This window comes from Pempheris klunzingeri, chromosome 12 (assembly GCF_042242105.1).
Source record: "Pempheris klunzingeri isolate RE-2024b chromosome 12, fPemKlu1.hap1, whole genome shotgun sequence".
NCBI classification, from domain to species: Eukaryota; Metazoa; Chordata; class Actinopteri; order Acropomatiformes; family Pempheridae; genus Pempheris; species Pempheris klunzingeri.
The window spans coordinates 5,581,789-5,599,880 of record NC_092023.1 but is presented as its reverse complement, the minus strand read 5'-3'; the positions used below and the strand labels follow the sequence as shown (position 1 = coordinate 5,599,880).

The following is an 18,092-nucleotide window of genomic DNA, read 5'->3' as shown; positions in this document are numbered from 1 at the left end:
GTTTGATTTAAAGTTCATTGATCAGCATCTCTGTGAATATGCCAGCGCTAGCCAAAAAGGCTTATTTCAATTTTTTTTAGATATAAGTATCATTGTATATTGAGTCGTATTATATCTTATTTATAAATAAATGGTGCCAAGTCAAATTTAAACTGGTGTTGTGGAAAATAAGAACACAGCTTCACAAAGCAATTCAGTATCGACGTCAATTCCAATTCAAGTCCTGATCAGCTTCAGGGGTTTTTATACTTTAATACTGTGTCACTTACTCAATGTGTGTGTATTGCATTGGGCGTGATTTCATTTGGTGTGTGTATGATTATTCTGGTTTATTGTATGTGTGTGACATCCTGGTTTTCACTGTATGTGTGTGTGTGTGTAGTATTCCAGTAACTTGCATGCATATCTCTCTGCTACTGCAGAGTGTGTGTGTGTGTGTGTGTGTGTGTTATCCTGTCTCTAACTTGGGTTACTTTACCATGCCAGAAACTGTTGTGGATGAAACTCCTCTGGAGTTCCCAGGACAGGACAGTGAGGCATCCTGTGCAAAGTGTGTGTTTTGTTATCAGACTTTAAAATATTTTTCCTCCTACACTGGTTTATTAGACTCTGAGTTACAAATGTAAAACATGGTAAAAATCTGGTATCATCTAGAATATAAAAAAGTACAATTACAATGTTGTGTTTCTCGTATTTAGATCTAATATATCATGTGATTTGGAGCCTGATACTTGTCTTATTATATTATTAGATCATAGCGTCTCATCCACCAAATGATGGATAAAGGTTATTTATTTACAAGTGGAGCAAACAGAATCTCGGGGCACTTCCGGGAAATGAGGCCTGGTAGCAACAGGTGCATTGTGGGTGACAGTTACCTTGGTGACCATAACAAACTATGCCGAAAAACGCGCGGGTGACCCTTTGCTGCGGACCGTATGAGTCCAGCGGAGTGGTGGAGCACAGGACCTTCCGCCTGCAGGGTCTCCAGGGTAAGTTTATTTACGCACCAACGTCCAATGCCGTTTTCTTGGTTCTTTAAACATGAAGTCCGTCCACAGCCGCTCTGACAGCGCGCGGCCACCAGTGCGTCTTGGAAGAAACACGCGAGCGGAACAAGGTGGAGCTCGTGGTCAACGGGGAGGTGGTGTTCAACTGTGATGTGAAGCAGCTGGAGTTTGGTGAGTTTGAGGAGTTGTGGTTGATGTCAGTGTGCGCAGGGAGGCAGAATCCAAGTCTGACAGCCTGTTGTGTGTTTTTTTTTTTTGCCCCTGAAGGAGGAGATGGAAAACTGGACCCTGTCTGCAGAGAAGCTGTGGCTGCTGTGGAGGAGGCTCACTGAAGACAGCAGAAACCTGCAGCACAGCTTTTCAATGAAACATATAAAACACACACATGTGCAAATCTCTCTGTTTCTTCTTCTACCACCCATCCTCACAGCACTAAAGCTACTGTGTGTGTTTTTTTATTTGCATTGTTGCAACACGGATGGACAGAAATTCACATGTCAGTGAGTTGGTGTTTGGTTTAGTGTCATTAAATCACACTGGTCATGTTAATTGAAGGTTTGTGTGGGAATTTCCATCATTACAGAAACATAAAGTGGGATCTGCATTATTAGCTTATCTTGTGCTAGTCTTTTTTTTTGGTTTGTGGTTTTCACACGTTTATTTTTTTAGTTTATAACAGGCTCACATGGTGCTTATCCCAGGGTTGTGATCATTTCTTTTCTTTTTTTTCTTCCAAAATTAAGTTTAATTTCCAAAAACCAACCGTCACACGTAAAACTACTTGTATAATTCCAGCATAGGTATCTTGGTCTCTGGGGAAATAAAGAATCTGCCATATGTAGACCACTTTGAGCACTTTAATGGAAATTACCCTCCGTGCATGATGCACAGAAGGTAGAGTCGTCGTAAAGTGAGAAAACACAGTGATGCCTATCTCCAGTTTGCAATTGTTGGCTAACATGAACCTGCCATGGAAGTCTGCAGAAGCAAAGTCTCAAGTGTCGAGGTAACATTTGACATCATCTGCAACTGAAAAATCACGTCCAAAGCATGTTATTAAACTTAAATATATTTTATTGCATATTTTATCATTTCCAGTGTAAATGCAGCTCTATCAAGTTGTGCATATGTTTCTAGTATGAGGACACTTTTTTATTTATTTATTAAAAAACATAAACCTTTTTTTGCAATCATTAAATATGTAAAATTACATTTATACATGGCTTATGGTTAAATCTCCCAGCTGGAAGAGGAAGAGGTAAGCTACAGTACAGCTAGATAGGAAGCATCATTTTATGGAGCATTTCTAAGCACAGTGGTAACTAATACCTATTCCGTTAAATACCTGGGGATTTTATTGTGACAACCAAGCGTCAATATTGCTCTCACAGCATCCGAAGCTTTGCTGCGTTTGTGTGTGCGCGTCCCTCAGCCTCCGAAGAGGAAGCCGAGCCTTATGTCCTAAGTAGAAAACATGGCTGCAAGTCTCTGTGCCAGCTGGCTCATGTCTCCTGGTGAAGTGAGGTGTGACAATAAATACAGACTCCTTCACTAACAGCTAAGGTAGCCAAAGCAAATACAGGCACTAAACCTACTGATGTGTTAAATTTCAGAACAGTCTTCAAACCTGTGATATGTGATTCACATTCATTGTTTAAGTACATCAGTTGGTGCTATTCATCTACAAAAAATCTATACATACACGAGTCAATACCACTAATATACTGTATACTAGTATTCAGCGTGACAACAATGGAGGTTTCTACAATATTAAAGCTACTACAAAAACAGTGATTGTCACAAACCTGAAGTTTGGTGTGTGTATGTTGCTACGTCAGTGCTAACTTAGGTTATGATTCTATAACCGAGTTATATTAAATGTTTGTATAATATTTGCTTTTATTTTGAAATAAAGGTGGAGGCGTAGCACCATTCAGAGGTTAAAAGTCTGTGTCTAAGCCAAGCTTTGACATGTGTGCATACAGTGTACTTATTCTGCAAGAGCCCTCATAAAGGTCTTAAATTGAATAGTGCTGATTGGATAAAGTGCAGATTCTTCTAGAAAAGCCAGGATCAGACTACATGATATTGGCCTGAACATGGCTCAGTCTCACAGACATTTTTGTGGAGGTTTTCCTAATCCTAATGGAGAGTATAAGGATATCGGCCTATATAAATCAAAATTACTTGATTTCGCTTGACATAGGGCAACAACAATGAGAGTCAAGCGCAACAATTTGTCATTCTATCCCTCGTTGTTTGTCACTGTGGAGGACAAGTGATTCTAGCGACTAGTTTGTCCAAATGTTTTGTCCTCTCTTGCCCAGTTGTTGTTCATGGTGATTCTGACATTGAAGCTGTTGCAGGTTATTAAAGACTTGGTCAGGATTCAACATATATTCACCCAGTCCCAGAAGCCCAATGATCATATAATCTGACTTATCTTTTACGTACAATTATTAGGGGTTAAAATAGTGTTTGCTAAAAACACTCGGCTATGCTCCGGATTGTCAGAAAGCCAAAAGAGTTTTAAAAGACTCGATAAATAGACTCTAGTGTTTGGAGATGAAACTGCACCTCCATGTTCTTGTTCCAGTTCTCAATTACAAGTCCTTCCCCTGGAAGGCGCTCAGGTTGAAAGCCGTGTCCATGAACCTCTTGAGCTCGTTGAGATGGGTGGACTTGTTGCCTGTCGCAGGAGCAGCTGCTGGGTCACGTCCCACATACCTGAAAGAAACAACAACCAGAGAGCAGAGGTAATATCCTTCACTGGGTTCTCTAAAATGATTCTTCTAATTTAACTCATGAACAAATCAGGTCACAGGTGAACGGACACTCTTACCATATGTGCTTCTTGTTGGCCACCACTGTGAGGAAACGTGGCCTGACGTAATCATAGTAGCCCATGTTCTTGTGCTCCTCCTGACACCAGACCAGCTCAGCAGTGGCATATTTTTCTACCTCCTCTCTGACCAGGTCAAATGGGAATGGAGAGATCTGAGGAGGAAGCCGAAGAATGAGCGGGAGCATCACTCTCATTTCAAACAGGCCGGGAGCCAGATCCATCCCTCAGGATGTTTTCTACTGCCTTTTTTTCACTATTATTTCCTGTTAGCTTACACGCTGGGCTTTCATAAGATCACAACGAGCACCCCCAACTCAAGGTGTCCCCAAACCCCTTTTTTGGGACACGTTTCTGGCAAAATGGTGTAAATGCAAAAACTGAGGTACTACAATCGCATGAATAGTCATACTCAAGTATGAAATTTGGCAGGAAGTGTCCTCAAAACAAAGGGCAAAGCAGTAAAATAAGATTCTGGAGCTTGCTGCCACCCTGTTTTAAAATATCACCCACAACATCTCCAAAAATACTTGATACTTGATAAATTCTTATCAAAAATGATTATTTTCCTGCACTTAATTGTGAATATCACTGCTCCACTTGTATATAGAAAACTTCCCAAGTTCATAAGCTTCAATTTGAGCCCAGGAAGACCCACAGTGCCTGACATGCTCTGGCAGAGGAGGACTAAACACCTGTTCAAGTCTGATGATGGCGATGTCTCCCTCCATTTTTTGCTGCTTCCTCTCTTTAGCCAGTTCATAGTAGACTTTGCCAGTGCAGAAGATCACTCTCTTCACTTGGGCTGGGTTTAGACTCGCAGGGCCCTCGTCTGGAATCAGTCTCTTGAATTTAGTGCCTGCAGATATTGAACACGATGTGTAACATTTCACTGTATACCAACATTTATGACATATTTTAGGGAGAAAGTAAAACTCCACCTTTGGCGAGGTCATCAAAGCTGGACCTCGCATCCGGGTGTCTCAGCAGAGACTTTGGCGTGAAAATGATCAGCTGTGGGGAAAAAAAAAAAAGTTTCTGACGATGAGAAACAACAGATTGATTCTATCATCCGTATCTTCATTGTGCGCTTTGAAAAAACTCCTGAGATAAAAGTTTTCATCTCTTTTCACACTAATTTGTTGCCACCATATATCACACAACATCAGCGTTGGGAAAACAAAACATTTCTTTAAGAATCAAATAAATAAAACTCTTAGTGCTCAGCCGACCAAGTCCAGAATTTCAGAGTTTTTCATACAAAACAAACAATATTATCCCCTATTGGCCCCCTCGCTAATTTGCTCTGGAAGTAATTTTCTCATGCTTCGCGAAGCATTGCATTCATGTGCGACAGGGGATCAGTTAAGACATTTACTGTGTCTGGGAACTGTGAGAGACTGAAAAAAGAGCTGTGCATGTATAAAATAGGAGAAACGCTTTACACCCCAAAACTTTATACTCAAACTAGTTCTACTGTAGGGCTTCAAAGTACTGAATAAGAACATTCAGCCATCACTACATCAGATTTTATCATAAAAGTAATTTTCATTTATAATTTTGACAGCATGTGTGTTATGTTGAAGCAGTTAACAAATGTTATGAGATTTTTTTTATTGTTTGCCTCAGATTTATCTTTGAGGAGAGTAGTGACTTATATGTGCGACTTCCAAGCAATCAATGGGAAATTTCAAACCTAAAATCAATTATTACATGACAAACGCAAGTAGGAGCCAAGCACAACACAGACAAAATGTAGTGAAGACAATGTCACACTTTACCGGCTTTCTGAATGGCAGCAGAATCTGCCGTCTGAGCACATGACAGTAGTTAGCAGGCGTGGAGCAGTTGACCACAATCCAGTTACAGTCGTACAGCTGCTGGACTTCAAAATCTCCCCTGAACCCCTTTGGAAAAAAATGAATTACAAAGAAATTACAAAAGTTATTGACTCTAAAAACAGAAATTCTTTGTAGTAGAGTTTCTTTTGTAGAGTTATAGTGTTGTTTTTTTTGTCATGATTGGGCAGAAAATGAAGAGCATGAGTGCACCAGGGCACCGTGCCTGTCTCTCTTTCCCTCACACAGACACACACACACAACAGAGAATGTTAATCCCTTACTATGCTCTCACTAATAGTTTGATCAATATCCCATTTGAAGATGAATCTGGTAAGCTTGTGCTGATACAGCCCGCTGTGGTTCCCTCGTAACAGCTCACCCTTGGGACCCGAGTTACTGCTGAATGCCAGCACTTAGTAGGACGTAATGAAGAGACTTTTAAGCTCTTGAGAAATTGGCAATCATCACTTGAGCCATCGCTTGAGTGGTCATGAGATCAGCATAGCTAATAATACAGGAAGCTATTTCATGTCATCTGCAGCAGTACGGAGCACATATATCAACAGGTAATCATGATCCTCAAATTGGTAACCATCAGAGCCATAATGTAAAGTCCACATGCGAACATACAGGGAAGTGATCGGGATCATCTTTGCTCATTTGCAGGAAGCGTTCAGGTCGAGCTGATGAATGTTCGGGGCCCTGAGGACAGAGGAGAAGAAGAGCAAGACATATAACGACAAAACTGGAAGAGGAATCCCACTAAAATATAAAATATTGTTCAGCTAGAATTACCAGCTGGTGGTTTTATGACTTCGCCAAATGCTCATGTTGCAGTTTACATTCATGTCTATCCAGACTCAAGATTAGTGTCCAATTCAGTATCCATTCAAATGTGAAATATTCCCCTTCTGTTCCAGAGTTATGGTGTAGAATAACGGCCATAACAGTGTTTTTGCAGAACATAATTATGCCACAGTGAGGTTGAACTTAATTAGTGAATAAATTCTTGAGTTCTGGCCAAAAATGTTGTTTTTCACGAGGTCACAGCGGCCCTGACCTTTGACCAGCAAAAACTTCACTTCATTCTCAAGTACAAGTGAGCATTTGAGGCAAATTCAAATGTTCGCACATGGACGTGGACGAACAGACGAACTGACAAAAAAACAAAACATAAAACCAGCATGGAGGCCTAAAAATATCCAAATTCATGAGTAAATACTTCAGACCGGCACAGTACAGCCTGGTTTAGTTTTACCTCTGAAGTCTACTGAGGAAAAGCATCTGTCTCACTGAGGTTGAATACAGTTCAGTACAAGGCGAAGCATAATGAGCACAATAAATTACGTTCACACTTCTCACCATTCCTTCCATCCCGTGCGGCAGCAGAAGGACAATCCCATTGTTGCGGACCCACTTGGCTTGGCCGGGGCTGATGAACTGGTCAATGATACACTGGGCTGTGTTGTGAAAGTCTCCAAACTGGGCCTCCCACAGGACCAGAGCGTTCGGACTGGCCATGGCAAAGCCAAGCTCAAAACCTGAAGTCACAGTCGTCGTCACTCAGAATAACAAACATAACTTACTACGGCATGCTGTGTGGCCGGAGCGGCTCCAGTCTTACCGAGCACTCCATACTCCGATAAGGAGCTGTTGCAGACAGTGTAAGGAGCCTGGTTGGCCCACAGGTGGTTCATGGGAACACAGATACGTTTGTCCACCTCTTGGTCGTGCAGGACATGATGACGGTGACTGCAAAACACAAGAGAGGCAGAGATACAGCAGACTGAAACAGGCATACAGATACAAAACTAGCATTTATAAAGGTAACCATGTGCAGCATTTTAGTTTAGCGTTCATTAACACTGGGATACATCCTCTGGGCACCATGACAATCCATGGCTGAAACACCACTGTTGTGCCAAGTTATATGATGTGTGGTTGTGTATGGTGCTTAAAAAGATTGTAGAGCATAAAAAATGAATCATGTTACTAAAAGTATTTATATCATATTTAGCTGAAATTAATGGGTGAAGTGTCATGTAAACAAAAACAACCAGATAGACCAGTTTAAGAGGCTGTGACACATGTTGTATTCACGTTTTCAGCAGGACTGCAACTTACACTTTTCTTATTATTATTGTTTGGACTAATGATAATTTTCTAATAAATGTCTATAAAATGTCTAAAAAAATAAAAAATAAAAATGTTCACCTTACAAGAATAGAAAACAGAAAAACAGTAACCCGGCACATTTGAGAAGCTGGAACTAGTTTATATTTGTCATTTTTGCTTGATAAATTACTTAAATGATGAATCCATGATCGATTATTGATTTTAACGTATTTAGCAGACACATTTCTAGCATTTATAACTGTAAAATTATATTTTCTTAAATGATGATGTAGAAAACAAGTAAGTTTTCAAGGACAAAAGGATTGTTTAAAGGTTCTTAACCCAGTAGATGCAGGGTAAATACACGCACACACTGCAGACCGTGCTGTGGCCCATAAAGGCGCTTCATGAGGAGCACCCTCCTCTCTCCTCATCTTTAGTCAGTGTGAGGCCCAACAAGAGTTGATGGGAGCAAAGAGCCAAGCGTTAACAAGCTCTGCCAGTTCCCTCGCTCCCAGTGTAGGAATCAGCCTTCAAAACCAGCACGATCAGACAATCACTTAAACCCCTTTAACATCACTTTAATGACATCTACACAGGCACACACACTCTCTCACACACACCCAGTGCTAGAGGTTGTGTAATGGTCAGGCGGAAGAACTGCAGGAAATAACCAAAATCTATTGATTATTATCTATGTGATATATTACCTCCTAGAAGACTACATGATCATGACTGGAGTCCTTTGAATAACATCATCCATAATTGTGGACTAATGAGGGCGCATGATGTACTGCATAATTGTTTTGTTTGATCCTTGCCCCACGTTTGCAGGATATACATTTCCTCTTCATGAAATCCTTTGATGAACGAACAAAATCTAGAGCATCCAGCATTAATTGAGGTAACTCACAGTTTCGTGTTTCATTTTCTCAATCCGCTCGCGCACACAATACAAAGAGGACCCAAAAACCTCGCAAGAATGAGGTCTTTCTCTGGGATTGCCTCATAAACTGCGTGCTCAATTCTCTTTTTCCGTCTCTCTTTCTTTCACACACACAAAAGCACAAATACGCACACACACATTTCCACTGCCTGGGGGCCCCATTAGTCAGGGAAAGGGGTGCACCGCGCAGTGCATGCAACCTACCCAAACACGACGACTGAATCCATTAGTCCACGCTGTTACGTACATCACAGAAAAGCACGCAGGGCCACTCAACTGTAACATGCCAATATGCTCACCTCCTAAGAACTATGAAGGGAAACAGAGTAGTGGGGGATGAAAAAAAAACTCTAGGTGGGAGGAGGAGGAAAGCTATAAGGGGTGGTGGTAAAGGCGGTAAAGTATAGCCGAGGTATAATGAGAAAGAAAGCCAACACGAATAATAAAACATGGACTCAGGATTTAAATAAACAAGAGGTGATACAGAGATGAAGGGACGATGTCTGTGTTTGCGTTTGACTGCTGTCGTTTTTTTCAGCTGGGTGAATTACCCCGCTGAAGAGGATAGCGGACGGGGGGAAGTAAACGTCAGTGGTAAACGCCAGGCAAAAGAAAAGCTAAACCCTGTAGTCTCTGGTTAGTTAGTGTGATGTATGTCGCAGTGAGCTCAGCTCGAGGTGGGGGGGTTGGAGGAGGTGGTGTCAGTGAAGATGGGCTGGTGGAGAAATGATAGGGGACAGATGAGACAGGCGCAGTGAAAGGGGGAGCTGGTTTTGTTCATGTGTCACTCGTTCCCTCCATACCATGACAACACCATGTGGGCTTCACAGTTCCCAGGAGACTGTGCTGACGTCTTCTGTCTGTCAGACTCCCTGCACCACCCTACCACCGCCACCACCCACCCACCATAAAGTGCTTAATTCACCATCTTTTAGGTGACCGTTCCTTACCCTTTATCTCTGGTCAGGCAGGTTGAGTCACTGTAGAGCTGGGTAACATTGTTCAAATCTTTATCTTTATCTTTAGTATTGAGAGTATTTCCAAGATATCACAATACAGCAAATGTACGTAAAAAATAAAAATTTTAAAAATTAACTGTGTTCTGTGTGTGTGTGTGTGTGTATATATATATATATATATATATATATATATATATATATATCATATGTGTAAATAACTCCTATTGTTAAATTTCATTTGATCATTAATTTTGACGACACAAATTTGTAAAATGATAAAAACAGATGTAATTTAGTCTCAATATGATTTAGCTGAAAGTTGATTAGCAATTGTATTTAGTAAGCATCCAGTCCTACATCACTGTGAGGGAAAATAAAGCTAATTTATGAGTTAATCCAGTAAGTGGAGAGACTCCACAAACACTTCCAAGCTATAAAAATCAAGATGGTAAAAATCTATATAGTAAAAACGCTCTCCTGATTCAGGTTCCTTTAACACAGCAGAGCTGCACGCTGGTTAACAGTAGAGGACCGTGTTGGCAGTGGGAGTTCCTCCTAGTTCTCAGCTGCGTTGACGTAGCCTCACCTGAAGGTGCCCCGCTCCACATCCTGCCCGCTGAGTCGTACATGGATGCCATCTTTGAGAAGGCTACCAAAGGCCATGTACTCTCCTAGAGCCCAGTCCATCTGGCGGTTCTTCACCAGGTCAGCTCTACCACGCAGGATACGAGACACACCTGGAGAACACACACACAAACCAAGTGATATCTTAGGAGAACAATGGGGAAGGGAGTGTAAGCTGCAATCGACTGATGTACTGTGTTGTAAATAACATTGAAAACCCTTGTGAGAGTTGTAATTGCTATAGAAATAACCAAATCAGCTGTGCAGGTCAAACACCAGCTAGTGATTTAAGTGGCTTAATATCATCCCTGTAGATAAAAAAAAATGTGTTATATGGATTTTTAACACATCATTCAGCTGTATATATCTCAGTAATGTGTGCTCTTCTGTCATTGTGCAGACTTCTTGCACAGCATATTATCATCACTACAGTAATAACAATATGCATGTGTGTTAGCTCGTCTTTCTGCTTTACTCTCTTCAATACACAGCAACCATACTCACCAGGGTGGATCTTAAAATCTTGCAGAGGCACTGAGCTGGCTGTCTGGCCAATGTGCTGCAGAATCTCCTCGTCCAGTCCTGTGGGGACACAGCTCGTGCTCTTGGGCTCTCCCTCAGCTGTGAAGAAATCTACAGAGAGAGAGAGAGAGAGAGAGACAGCTTCACTCCAGCAGGAACTGAACGTATTCACATAGAAAGCAGTCGATCAAATGAAGAAAATAAACTTGAATTACTGGATTTCAAAGGGACAATATACCTGGCCAGGGGGAGTCGAGCCAGTGTTGAATGTGTAGGATTTTTTCATCCTTGGAGCTTGTATAGGCCTCCTCACATATCTTGTCATATTTCGCAACTTCTTCCTGCAACCACATAAGGTAATGTGCAATAAGGACGACGAAAAAGGTCACATAATAACTGATGCACAGTTAGTTTACTTCAAGTAAAGGACTACAGCTAACTAACCAGAACTGTGTGTAGCTGAGAGAGAGAGATTAGAGGAGAAAAGTCCCAACACACAGCAATGGTTCAACCTTGCTATATTAAAAATGGGGCTCCAAAAAGCAGGCCACATAACACAAAACAATGTCAATCAAAAGCCAGGAACTAGCACACCAGAGCGGAGCTGCAGTATTTCTCATACAGACATGAGCTATAAAAAAAATGTCCACAATGGATGTTACAATCAAAGCTTCTGTTTTGGATGAAGAACCTGAGCAGTTCCTTTGAATGGTGCCAGAAGCTGAGGTATACTTCAACTTCATTGAGCAATATATACTCTATGTGAGGGATTGTGAGGCTAGGTGAATGAACTGAGGCAGTAAATTGAACCTCAAATACAGCAGTGCAATGCTGGCACAACATATTTACGCGGAGGCTAGGGTAATATCTAAGTGTGATTTAATGCACATAGTGCAACCAGCGGATGGCGGTACCAAATAAAAGAGGATACAGTGGCAGCTACCAATATACAGTATATTCAACAAGAGCAAACGGCTTTAGATCACAAACCTCAAATTCTTGCAGTGTCACCACTCCCTCAGCAATGAGCTTGTCAGAGTACTTTTTCAGCACATGCTCCTGCCGACGGATCTGTTTGTACATCAGAGGCTGGGTGAACATGGGCTCGTCCATCTCATTGTGGCCAAACCGTCTGTAACAAACCTGTAAACACACACAGATGCCATGTTTAAATGCACAATTATAATCGTGGTGCTTGTTAATCCATTAGGAGACTAACCAGGTCAATGACGACATCCTTGTTGAAGGTGGCCCTCCACTCTGCAGCCACCCGGCACACGTACATGACAGCCTCAGGGTCATCGGCATTCACATGGAAGATGGGAGCATTGACAACTCGAGCCACGTCAGTGGGGTAGGGGGAGGAGCGGGCCATTCGAGGGTCTGTAGTGAAGCCAATCTGAGAGGAAACAGCCACACGTGAGAAGTGATACCATTTAAAGCCTGGAATCACATGTAAAATTATGCTCAGTACAACGAAATGTCCTCTACTGTTATGAATAACATCAGAAAATATATGCTCAACAAAGCATTTAGCAGCTCATTTTTATTTACAGTTTTCTTGAAGTAATGAATTTAAACAACTTATTATTATTAATAGCTGCAGACGGTTTAAAAGCACTAGCAGTATTTACAGTATTTACAGCAGTAGGTCCATTAGTTTTAGCAATAATATCAGCACTACTGCCATAACCGTTAGCATGTGAGCAAATAATAGAACATATGCATTCTGGTAAATGGTAAATGTATCATGTGACATGTTACAGTGACAGTGAACTCTGCAGTACCTGGTTATTGACCACCACATGGATCGTACCATGTGTGGTGTAGGAGGGGAGCTCACTTAGGTGGAAAGTCTCATAGACAACTCCTTGTCCAGCAAAAGCAGCGTCGCCATGCATCAGGATGGACATCACCTGGAAAAATCCCATTATAGACTCAACAGGAAACAGTAACATAATGTGTTTCGAATGCAAATTCATATTAACATCTTCAAACACATCATGAGCCACTGTGGACCTGGTACAATAGGTGTTACCTTCTTTCCCCGAGCGTCTCCTCTGTAGAACTGCTCAGCTTTGGCCTTGCCCTGAACCACTGGATCCACTGCCTCCAGGTGAGAAGGGTTCGCCATGAGTGACAGCGTGATGTTCTTGTCTGTCTCACGGTTAATCCTCTCGTGGTACATCCCAAGGTGGTATTTGACATCACCTGAACCCTGCAGGTGTACAAAATGTTATGAAATAAAGCATCAGCTGTATCTCCAGACTGCTCTTCCATCCACACTGCCACGCATCAGCTGTTTTCCTCACCTCATCAGCAGCCTCTAACTTGGGGTCGAACTGACAGAAGATCTGATTCAGGTCCTTACGGATCACATTGGCCAAGACATTCAGTCGACCCCTGGAAGTAGAGTTTAAAAAGTCTGTATCAAAGATGGACGGACAAGAATTAGCTGTGTGCACAGAGTGAACCGAGAGGGGAGAAAATGTGGAATACACAGTACCGATGAGGCATCCCCATGATCACACTGTCGATCCCTTCAGCGCTCGACTTGTCAATGATGGTTTTAAGAGCAGGGATGAGCACTTCACAGCCCTCCAGCCCAAAGCGTTTCTCTGATGACCACTTTCTGGCCAGGAAGTCCTCAAACCTAGACAGAAAAAAGATGAAGAAGCTACAGATTATACTGCTACTGACTGATGATTATGCTCCATTACAATAAAAAATATTCTGGATTAATACTATGATGGTTTTGTACTATTTACACCTCAACTTAGATTATTTCAGTACCAGCGTGTGTTAATACAAATGCAAAAGTAACAATAGGTGGATCACTTCCACGAACCTCTGGTGAGTTCTGAAATCATTTATCAAATATGAAACTGAGCCCACATGAAGAATGGGGTGTTTACGTTTGCAGATATATGCATGTATAAGAGTTCTGTTTCCATTACGTGACTCTGATGTGAGCTATAACTAAAAGTGAGGTATTGTGCTGTCATCAGAGTGTCAAGTCAGTAGATGTTTGTTCTTTGCTGACCGTGTGGATCTGACCAGGCGGGCTAGCAAAGTTCTCTTCTGAGCATTAGTGAACTGCAGGATTCCCGGAGTCTCAAATTTCTGGCGAATCCACTGACACTGGTCCACGTTGTTAATGAACATAAACTCAACCCCTATGTGGCCACAGTAGGAGGTCTGAAAAAGAAGAGATAAGAAAACAAACAGCATGCTACACTGTTATGGCTTTCCACTATCATCAGACACATGCAGGGACACAAACACACCAACAAAATACCTCCAGTCTGCGTATGATTTCTCTAAGAGGAAGAGTGGAGTCTCCGCCTCCGATGAAGGTGGTGGGGGGCAGCTGAAAGCTCCTATCCAAGTCAGACTCATCAAGACCGTAGAAACCTATGATAACGACACGTGAAACACAGTTTTATTTAAATCTCTCCAGAGCACATAACCTGCTTACTGGCCCTGAGCAAATATGACGTGTCTAAACAAAAGTATTCTCCCTCCCAAATTATAATTAAAGCTGTGGAGGTTGGAAGCTGGTAGTTTCCAGGGAGCACTGCGCTCATGCGATTCAACAGGACTTAAGAAAGATTCAAACCAAAGAAAGAAAAAGTCTTTTTCACTGTCTTCATCCAAGTTTAGTTAATGACCTGAACCTGAAATTTTAATATATTTTGATTCTCCATTCCTTTTGATATGGCAGGAAGGCAGCAGAAATCAGATCAGAGAGTGTGACCAATACTAAAAACTATAAATGTGTTTTATCAGGATTACCGAGATCATAGAAATTTTAAAAAACAAAAATTAGTCACCAAACAATTTTGACCATTGAAAAACAGTTTTAGTTGTTTAATCGAGCATAAATACCCAACAATCGTTGGTTCCAGCTTCTCAAATGTGAGGACCGGCTGATTTGATCTGCTGTACACCATCATGTATTGAACACATTTGGGTTTTTGACTGTTAGTTGGATAAAACTAATCTAAATTCACCTTGGGCTCTGGGAAATTGATATTGCCATTTTTCACAACTTTAGGACACGTTATAGACTAATTGATTAATGCATTACTTGAATAACCAAGAGATTAATTGATCAGGAAAATAATTGTAACCTGGGGCCCTAACTGAGACTTAAGTTAAATTTTAGGTTTGAGTGATTTTATTGAAAGGGTGCCCTAAGCATTTTTTGGGTTAGACTTGCTAGTTTTTTTTAATGAGCAGGATGATAGTGTCCCCTGCACACTTAAAGGAAATCAATGCAGTTAATGACATTTTTTTAATCAATTTTGTTGACAAAAACTGTGAGAAACGAAGAGTGGTCATGAAATCTCCTGTACAATAGTGGGACCTGTGGAGATACAGCATCAGAATAAGTTTCTGTGCTGACAAAGCCCACCTGAGAGGGCTGGTCAAGCTCAAGATTGCAGGAAACATAAGAGGAGACTGGTGCAAATCATATTAGGAACACAGCAAAGACAAAGGGGGCCAAAAATAGACTCCTGTACTATCAGCTGACCAAATGAGGGGCCACAGAGGCTCTCATTAGCTTTCATTAGGGCGTTATGGGCCTGGTGACAATACATAATGCAACGCTATGTCCTGACACACACTGATCACTGATAAGAGCAGCCAACAGAAACAATGTCTCTCTCTCCTTCCTCTTTACTGGTTATTACTGTAGACTTCGATCGCGTTCTGTGGCCTTCCCACATCCTCTGATCCTCAGTCCGCTAAATGAAATGGAGAATGACAAGGGCTAGGCCTGAGATTAATGACGGCATTAGGCTGACCAAGCCGTATACAGACTTGGCAGAGAACGTGACGGGGTCTCTTATACTGAAATACCACTTACAATCTTGGGCCTGATGAGTTATGCAACCCTGGACCAGAGATGTGTACAGACGAACATGTATGTACTGCACAAACCCACACAGGGATTCAGAAATGCTACTGAAATAAAATCCAGAAAAATACAAATCAGATATTTTCATTCTAAGGCAAATTGAGCTTCTGAAGTAACCCGGCCAATTAAAAATAATATGCATGAGTTAAATTCTTTATACACGATAAGTATTCTGAGGTAATTAGAAGGAAGGACTTCTATAGCAGGAATCTAATCAGTTAAGGAAAGGGACTAAAGTAAGAAGCTCTAGACCTCCTCCCTTAGATGATAAGCTTGTGTCTCTGTATCAGTGTTTCAAGAACAAATTTGGCTAAATGTTTTATTTTGACACGTATTTGACCTCTGTAAAGTAAAAACAATGAAAACAACAACATGACAAAAATTCTTCTTTGTTCCACAAATTAGATTTTGCAGGCTCACCTAATTTATCGATGGTGGTGATCAGGTCGGAGGGAACAAAGGAGTCCAGGTCAGCATCCAGGATTCCCAGAGGGTCTAACTGGGCAACGTGGTGACCACGAATCTACAGGGAGAAACGGACAGATACGTGAAGGAGGAGCGAGGAAGGAAGGGATGAGGAGAATCAGGCAAAGAAGACAAAGTGACAAGCAGGAAAGATTAAGTGTGAACAGCTTGAGAATAAGATAACACTCAGTTATAGGTCAACCTTTCTGAGAAAAAGCCCCATGGGAGTGCTTCTATGTCAATGTGCACACACACACACCAGCTCACACACACGCTCACACACATACACACATACACACCCGCTCTCACACTCACACACACACACATTCCCACCAGGTTTTCAACAAGCTGGGAATAAAAGTGACGCCTTTGCCAAAAGACAGAATTTAATAAATCCCTCGGATAGTTCCTCGAATTAATTTGAGGGCGAGGGGAAATGTTACCACCTGTTTTGTTTAAGTAGTCTCTTTGATATTTCCATTTTCAAAAAGCAGTCTGGGTAAGTAGGTTAGAGTTAATCTTGCAATTTGCATAACCTTGTGCAGTGACAAACAAATTGTATATTCCTTTTAATACAAGGACACACAGTATAAACAGCTTTCATTGCCAGTTGCATCTGTTTCGGCAAGTCAAGTGGATTTTGTTTGATGCATTTTTCACAAACACATCAGAGATACAAATAGCCAGCCAGTCATGGCTCGAGGTGGATGGCATCTTAATTCTGTACACAGACAAGGCATTAAGATTTAAATGGATGCCCAGGAGATATGTGATCAATCCTCTCATTTGTAAATAACATAAATCCACATTATACAAGCTGATAAGTGATGTGTGTGTGTGTGTGTGTTTGAGTGTGTGTGTCACAGCTGGGTCTGGTGAGTGTGGAGTACCTGGTAGGCTCTAATGAGAGTGTGCACAGCCAGGTGGTCCTCCACCACTTTCTGCGCCATGTCTGGTGAGTGGGACAGCACTCGGCCCTGGAGCAGTGTGGAGGGGCGTCTCTCACCCGCCTCGACAGATGGACTGGAGGTCTGGATGTTACGGAAGAACGTGTCCCAAGACTAGAACGCAGAGGAAGACAGATCCAGCAGAGTCAAGCAGGTCCATCGCAAACATGGATCAAAAGTATCTCTGCTGCTCACTGGCTGCTTGTTTGGGGGATGACGGGGCAGTGAAAGGCTGGATGAGAATCCAGGACATTGCAGTTACAGGATATGCTGAACTGGATTCCAAGACCAACACTAGCAACAGCAGTTAAACCAGTTCAAGGTGTGCACATTTCCAGCAAAGCTTAGCCTACATCTAGTGTTACATGTGTTCTGTTCTTCATCAGTATGGGGAGAAATGCCACATGTTGCACAGTGTTACCTCGTGGACGTTTTTATGGTCCTCCAGCCAGGCAAAGTACATCTCCTCCACGTAGCTGGAGCTACTGGCCACCGATGAGAGAACAGGTGCAGCCCCGGAGGAGCAGCCTCTCCTGGGTTCAACGCAGCGCCTGACCGGGCCCCCTCCCGGCCCTCGGATCCACTGACTCCCCCCGACACGCCCTCCCCTCAGCACACCCGCTAACGCCCTAAACTGACTCATGGCTGGAGAGAGATGAGGGAAAAAAAAAAAGGTTAGGGTTCAGAGAGTTGTAGACATCTCGGGTTCTTTCATCTCGGAAAATCATGTATGAAAACGTAGAAAAGGTGTGTGTGACTGCGTTTGAGGTCAATTTTATTACAAAGCATCATCTGAACACTGATTTTCTGACCGTCACACATTAAAGTGATTTTAGTTCTCTGCACATGGCGCATACCGCACTTAACGGGGACTACAGTTACGCACAGGCTCCTTAT

General features: G+C 42.0%; 2 protein-coding genes across 2 annotated transcripts; one reads left to right on the top strand and one right to left on the bottom strand.

Moving 5' to 3' along the window:
- The first annotated feature begins 898 nt into the window (after positions 1–898).
- c12h10orf53 (chromosome 12 C10orf53 homolog) lies at positions 899–1,485 on the top strand. Its single transcript, XM_070841527.1, has 3 exons — positions 899–992; positions 1,062–1,181; positions 1,278–1,485. The coding sequence occupies exons 1-3, from the start codon at positions 899–901 to the stop codon at positions 1,340–1,342; spliced, it is 279 nt and encodes a 92-aa protein (XP_070697628.1). The 3' UTR covers positions 1,343–1,485.
- Positions 1,486–3,613: 2,128 nt separating this feature from the next.
- On the bottom strand, positions 3,614–17,838 carry ogdhl (oxoglutarate dehydrogenase L). The gene is made up of 22 exons (XM_070840471.1): positions 17,617–17,838; positions 17,139–17,309; positions 16,204–16,306; positions 14,158–14,273; positions 13,903–14,057; positions 13,366–13,512; positions 13,172–13,262; positions 12,898–13,077; positions 12,647–12,775; positions 12,079–12,258; positions 11,850–12,002; positions 11,098–11,200; positions 10,842–10,970; positions 10,300–10,450; positions 7,318–7,445; positions 7,056–7,234; positions 6,324–6,395; positions 5,634–5,759; positions 4,794–4,866; positions 4,548–4,711; positions 3,853–4,007; positions 3,614–3,737 (listed from the first exon to the last, which is right to left on the bottom strand). Exons 1-22 carry the CDS (start codon positions 17,836–17,838, stop codon positions 3,614–3,616), a joined length of 3,051 nt encoding a protein of 1,016 aa, XP_070696572.1.
- Between the last annotated feature and the right edge of the window lie 254 nt (positions 17,839–18,092).

Excerpts from the sequence above, each read along its gene's own strand:
- c12h10orf53 (XM_070841527.1), top strand. The coding sequence starts at position 899 with ATGCCGAAAAACGCGCGGGTGACCCTTTGCTGCGGACCGTATGAGTCC. Across the intron at positions 993-1,061 it reads CCGCCTGCAGGGTCTCCAGG|CCGCTCTGACAGCGCGCGGC; the intron begins GTAAGTTTATTT and ends GTCCGTCCACAG. Across the intron at positions 1,182-1,277 it reads TGTGAAGCAGCTGGAGTTTG|GAGGAGATGGAAAACTGGAC; the intron begins GTGAGTTTGAGG and ends TTGCCCCTGAAG.
- ogdhl (XM_070840471.1), bottom strand. The coding sequence starts at position 17,838 with ATGAGTCAGTTTAGGGCGTTAGCGGGTGTGCTGAGGGGAGGGCGTGTC. Across the intron at positions 14,058-14,157 it reads AAATCATACGCAGACTGGAG|ACCTCCTACTGTGGCCACAT; the intron begins GTATTTTGTTGG and ends CTTCTTTTTCAG. Across the intron at positions 11,201-11,849 it reads TGACACTGCAAGAATTTGAG|GAAGAAGTTGCGAAATATGA; the intron begins GTTTGTGATCTA and ends ATGTGGTTGCAG.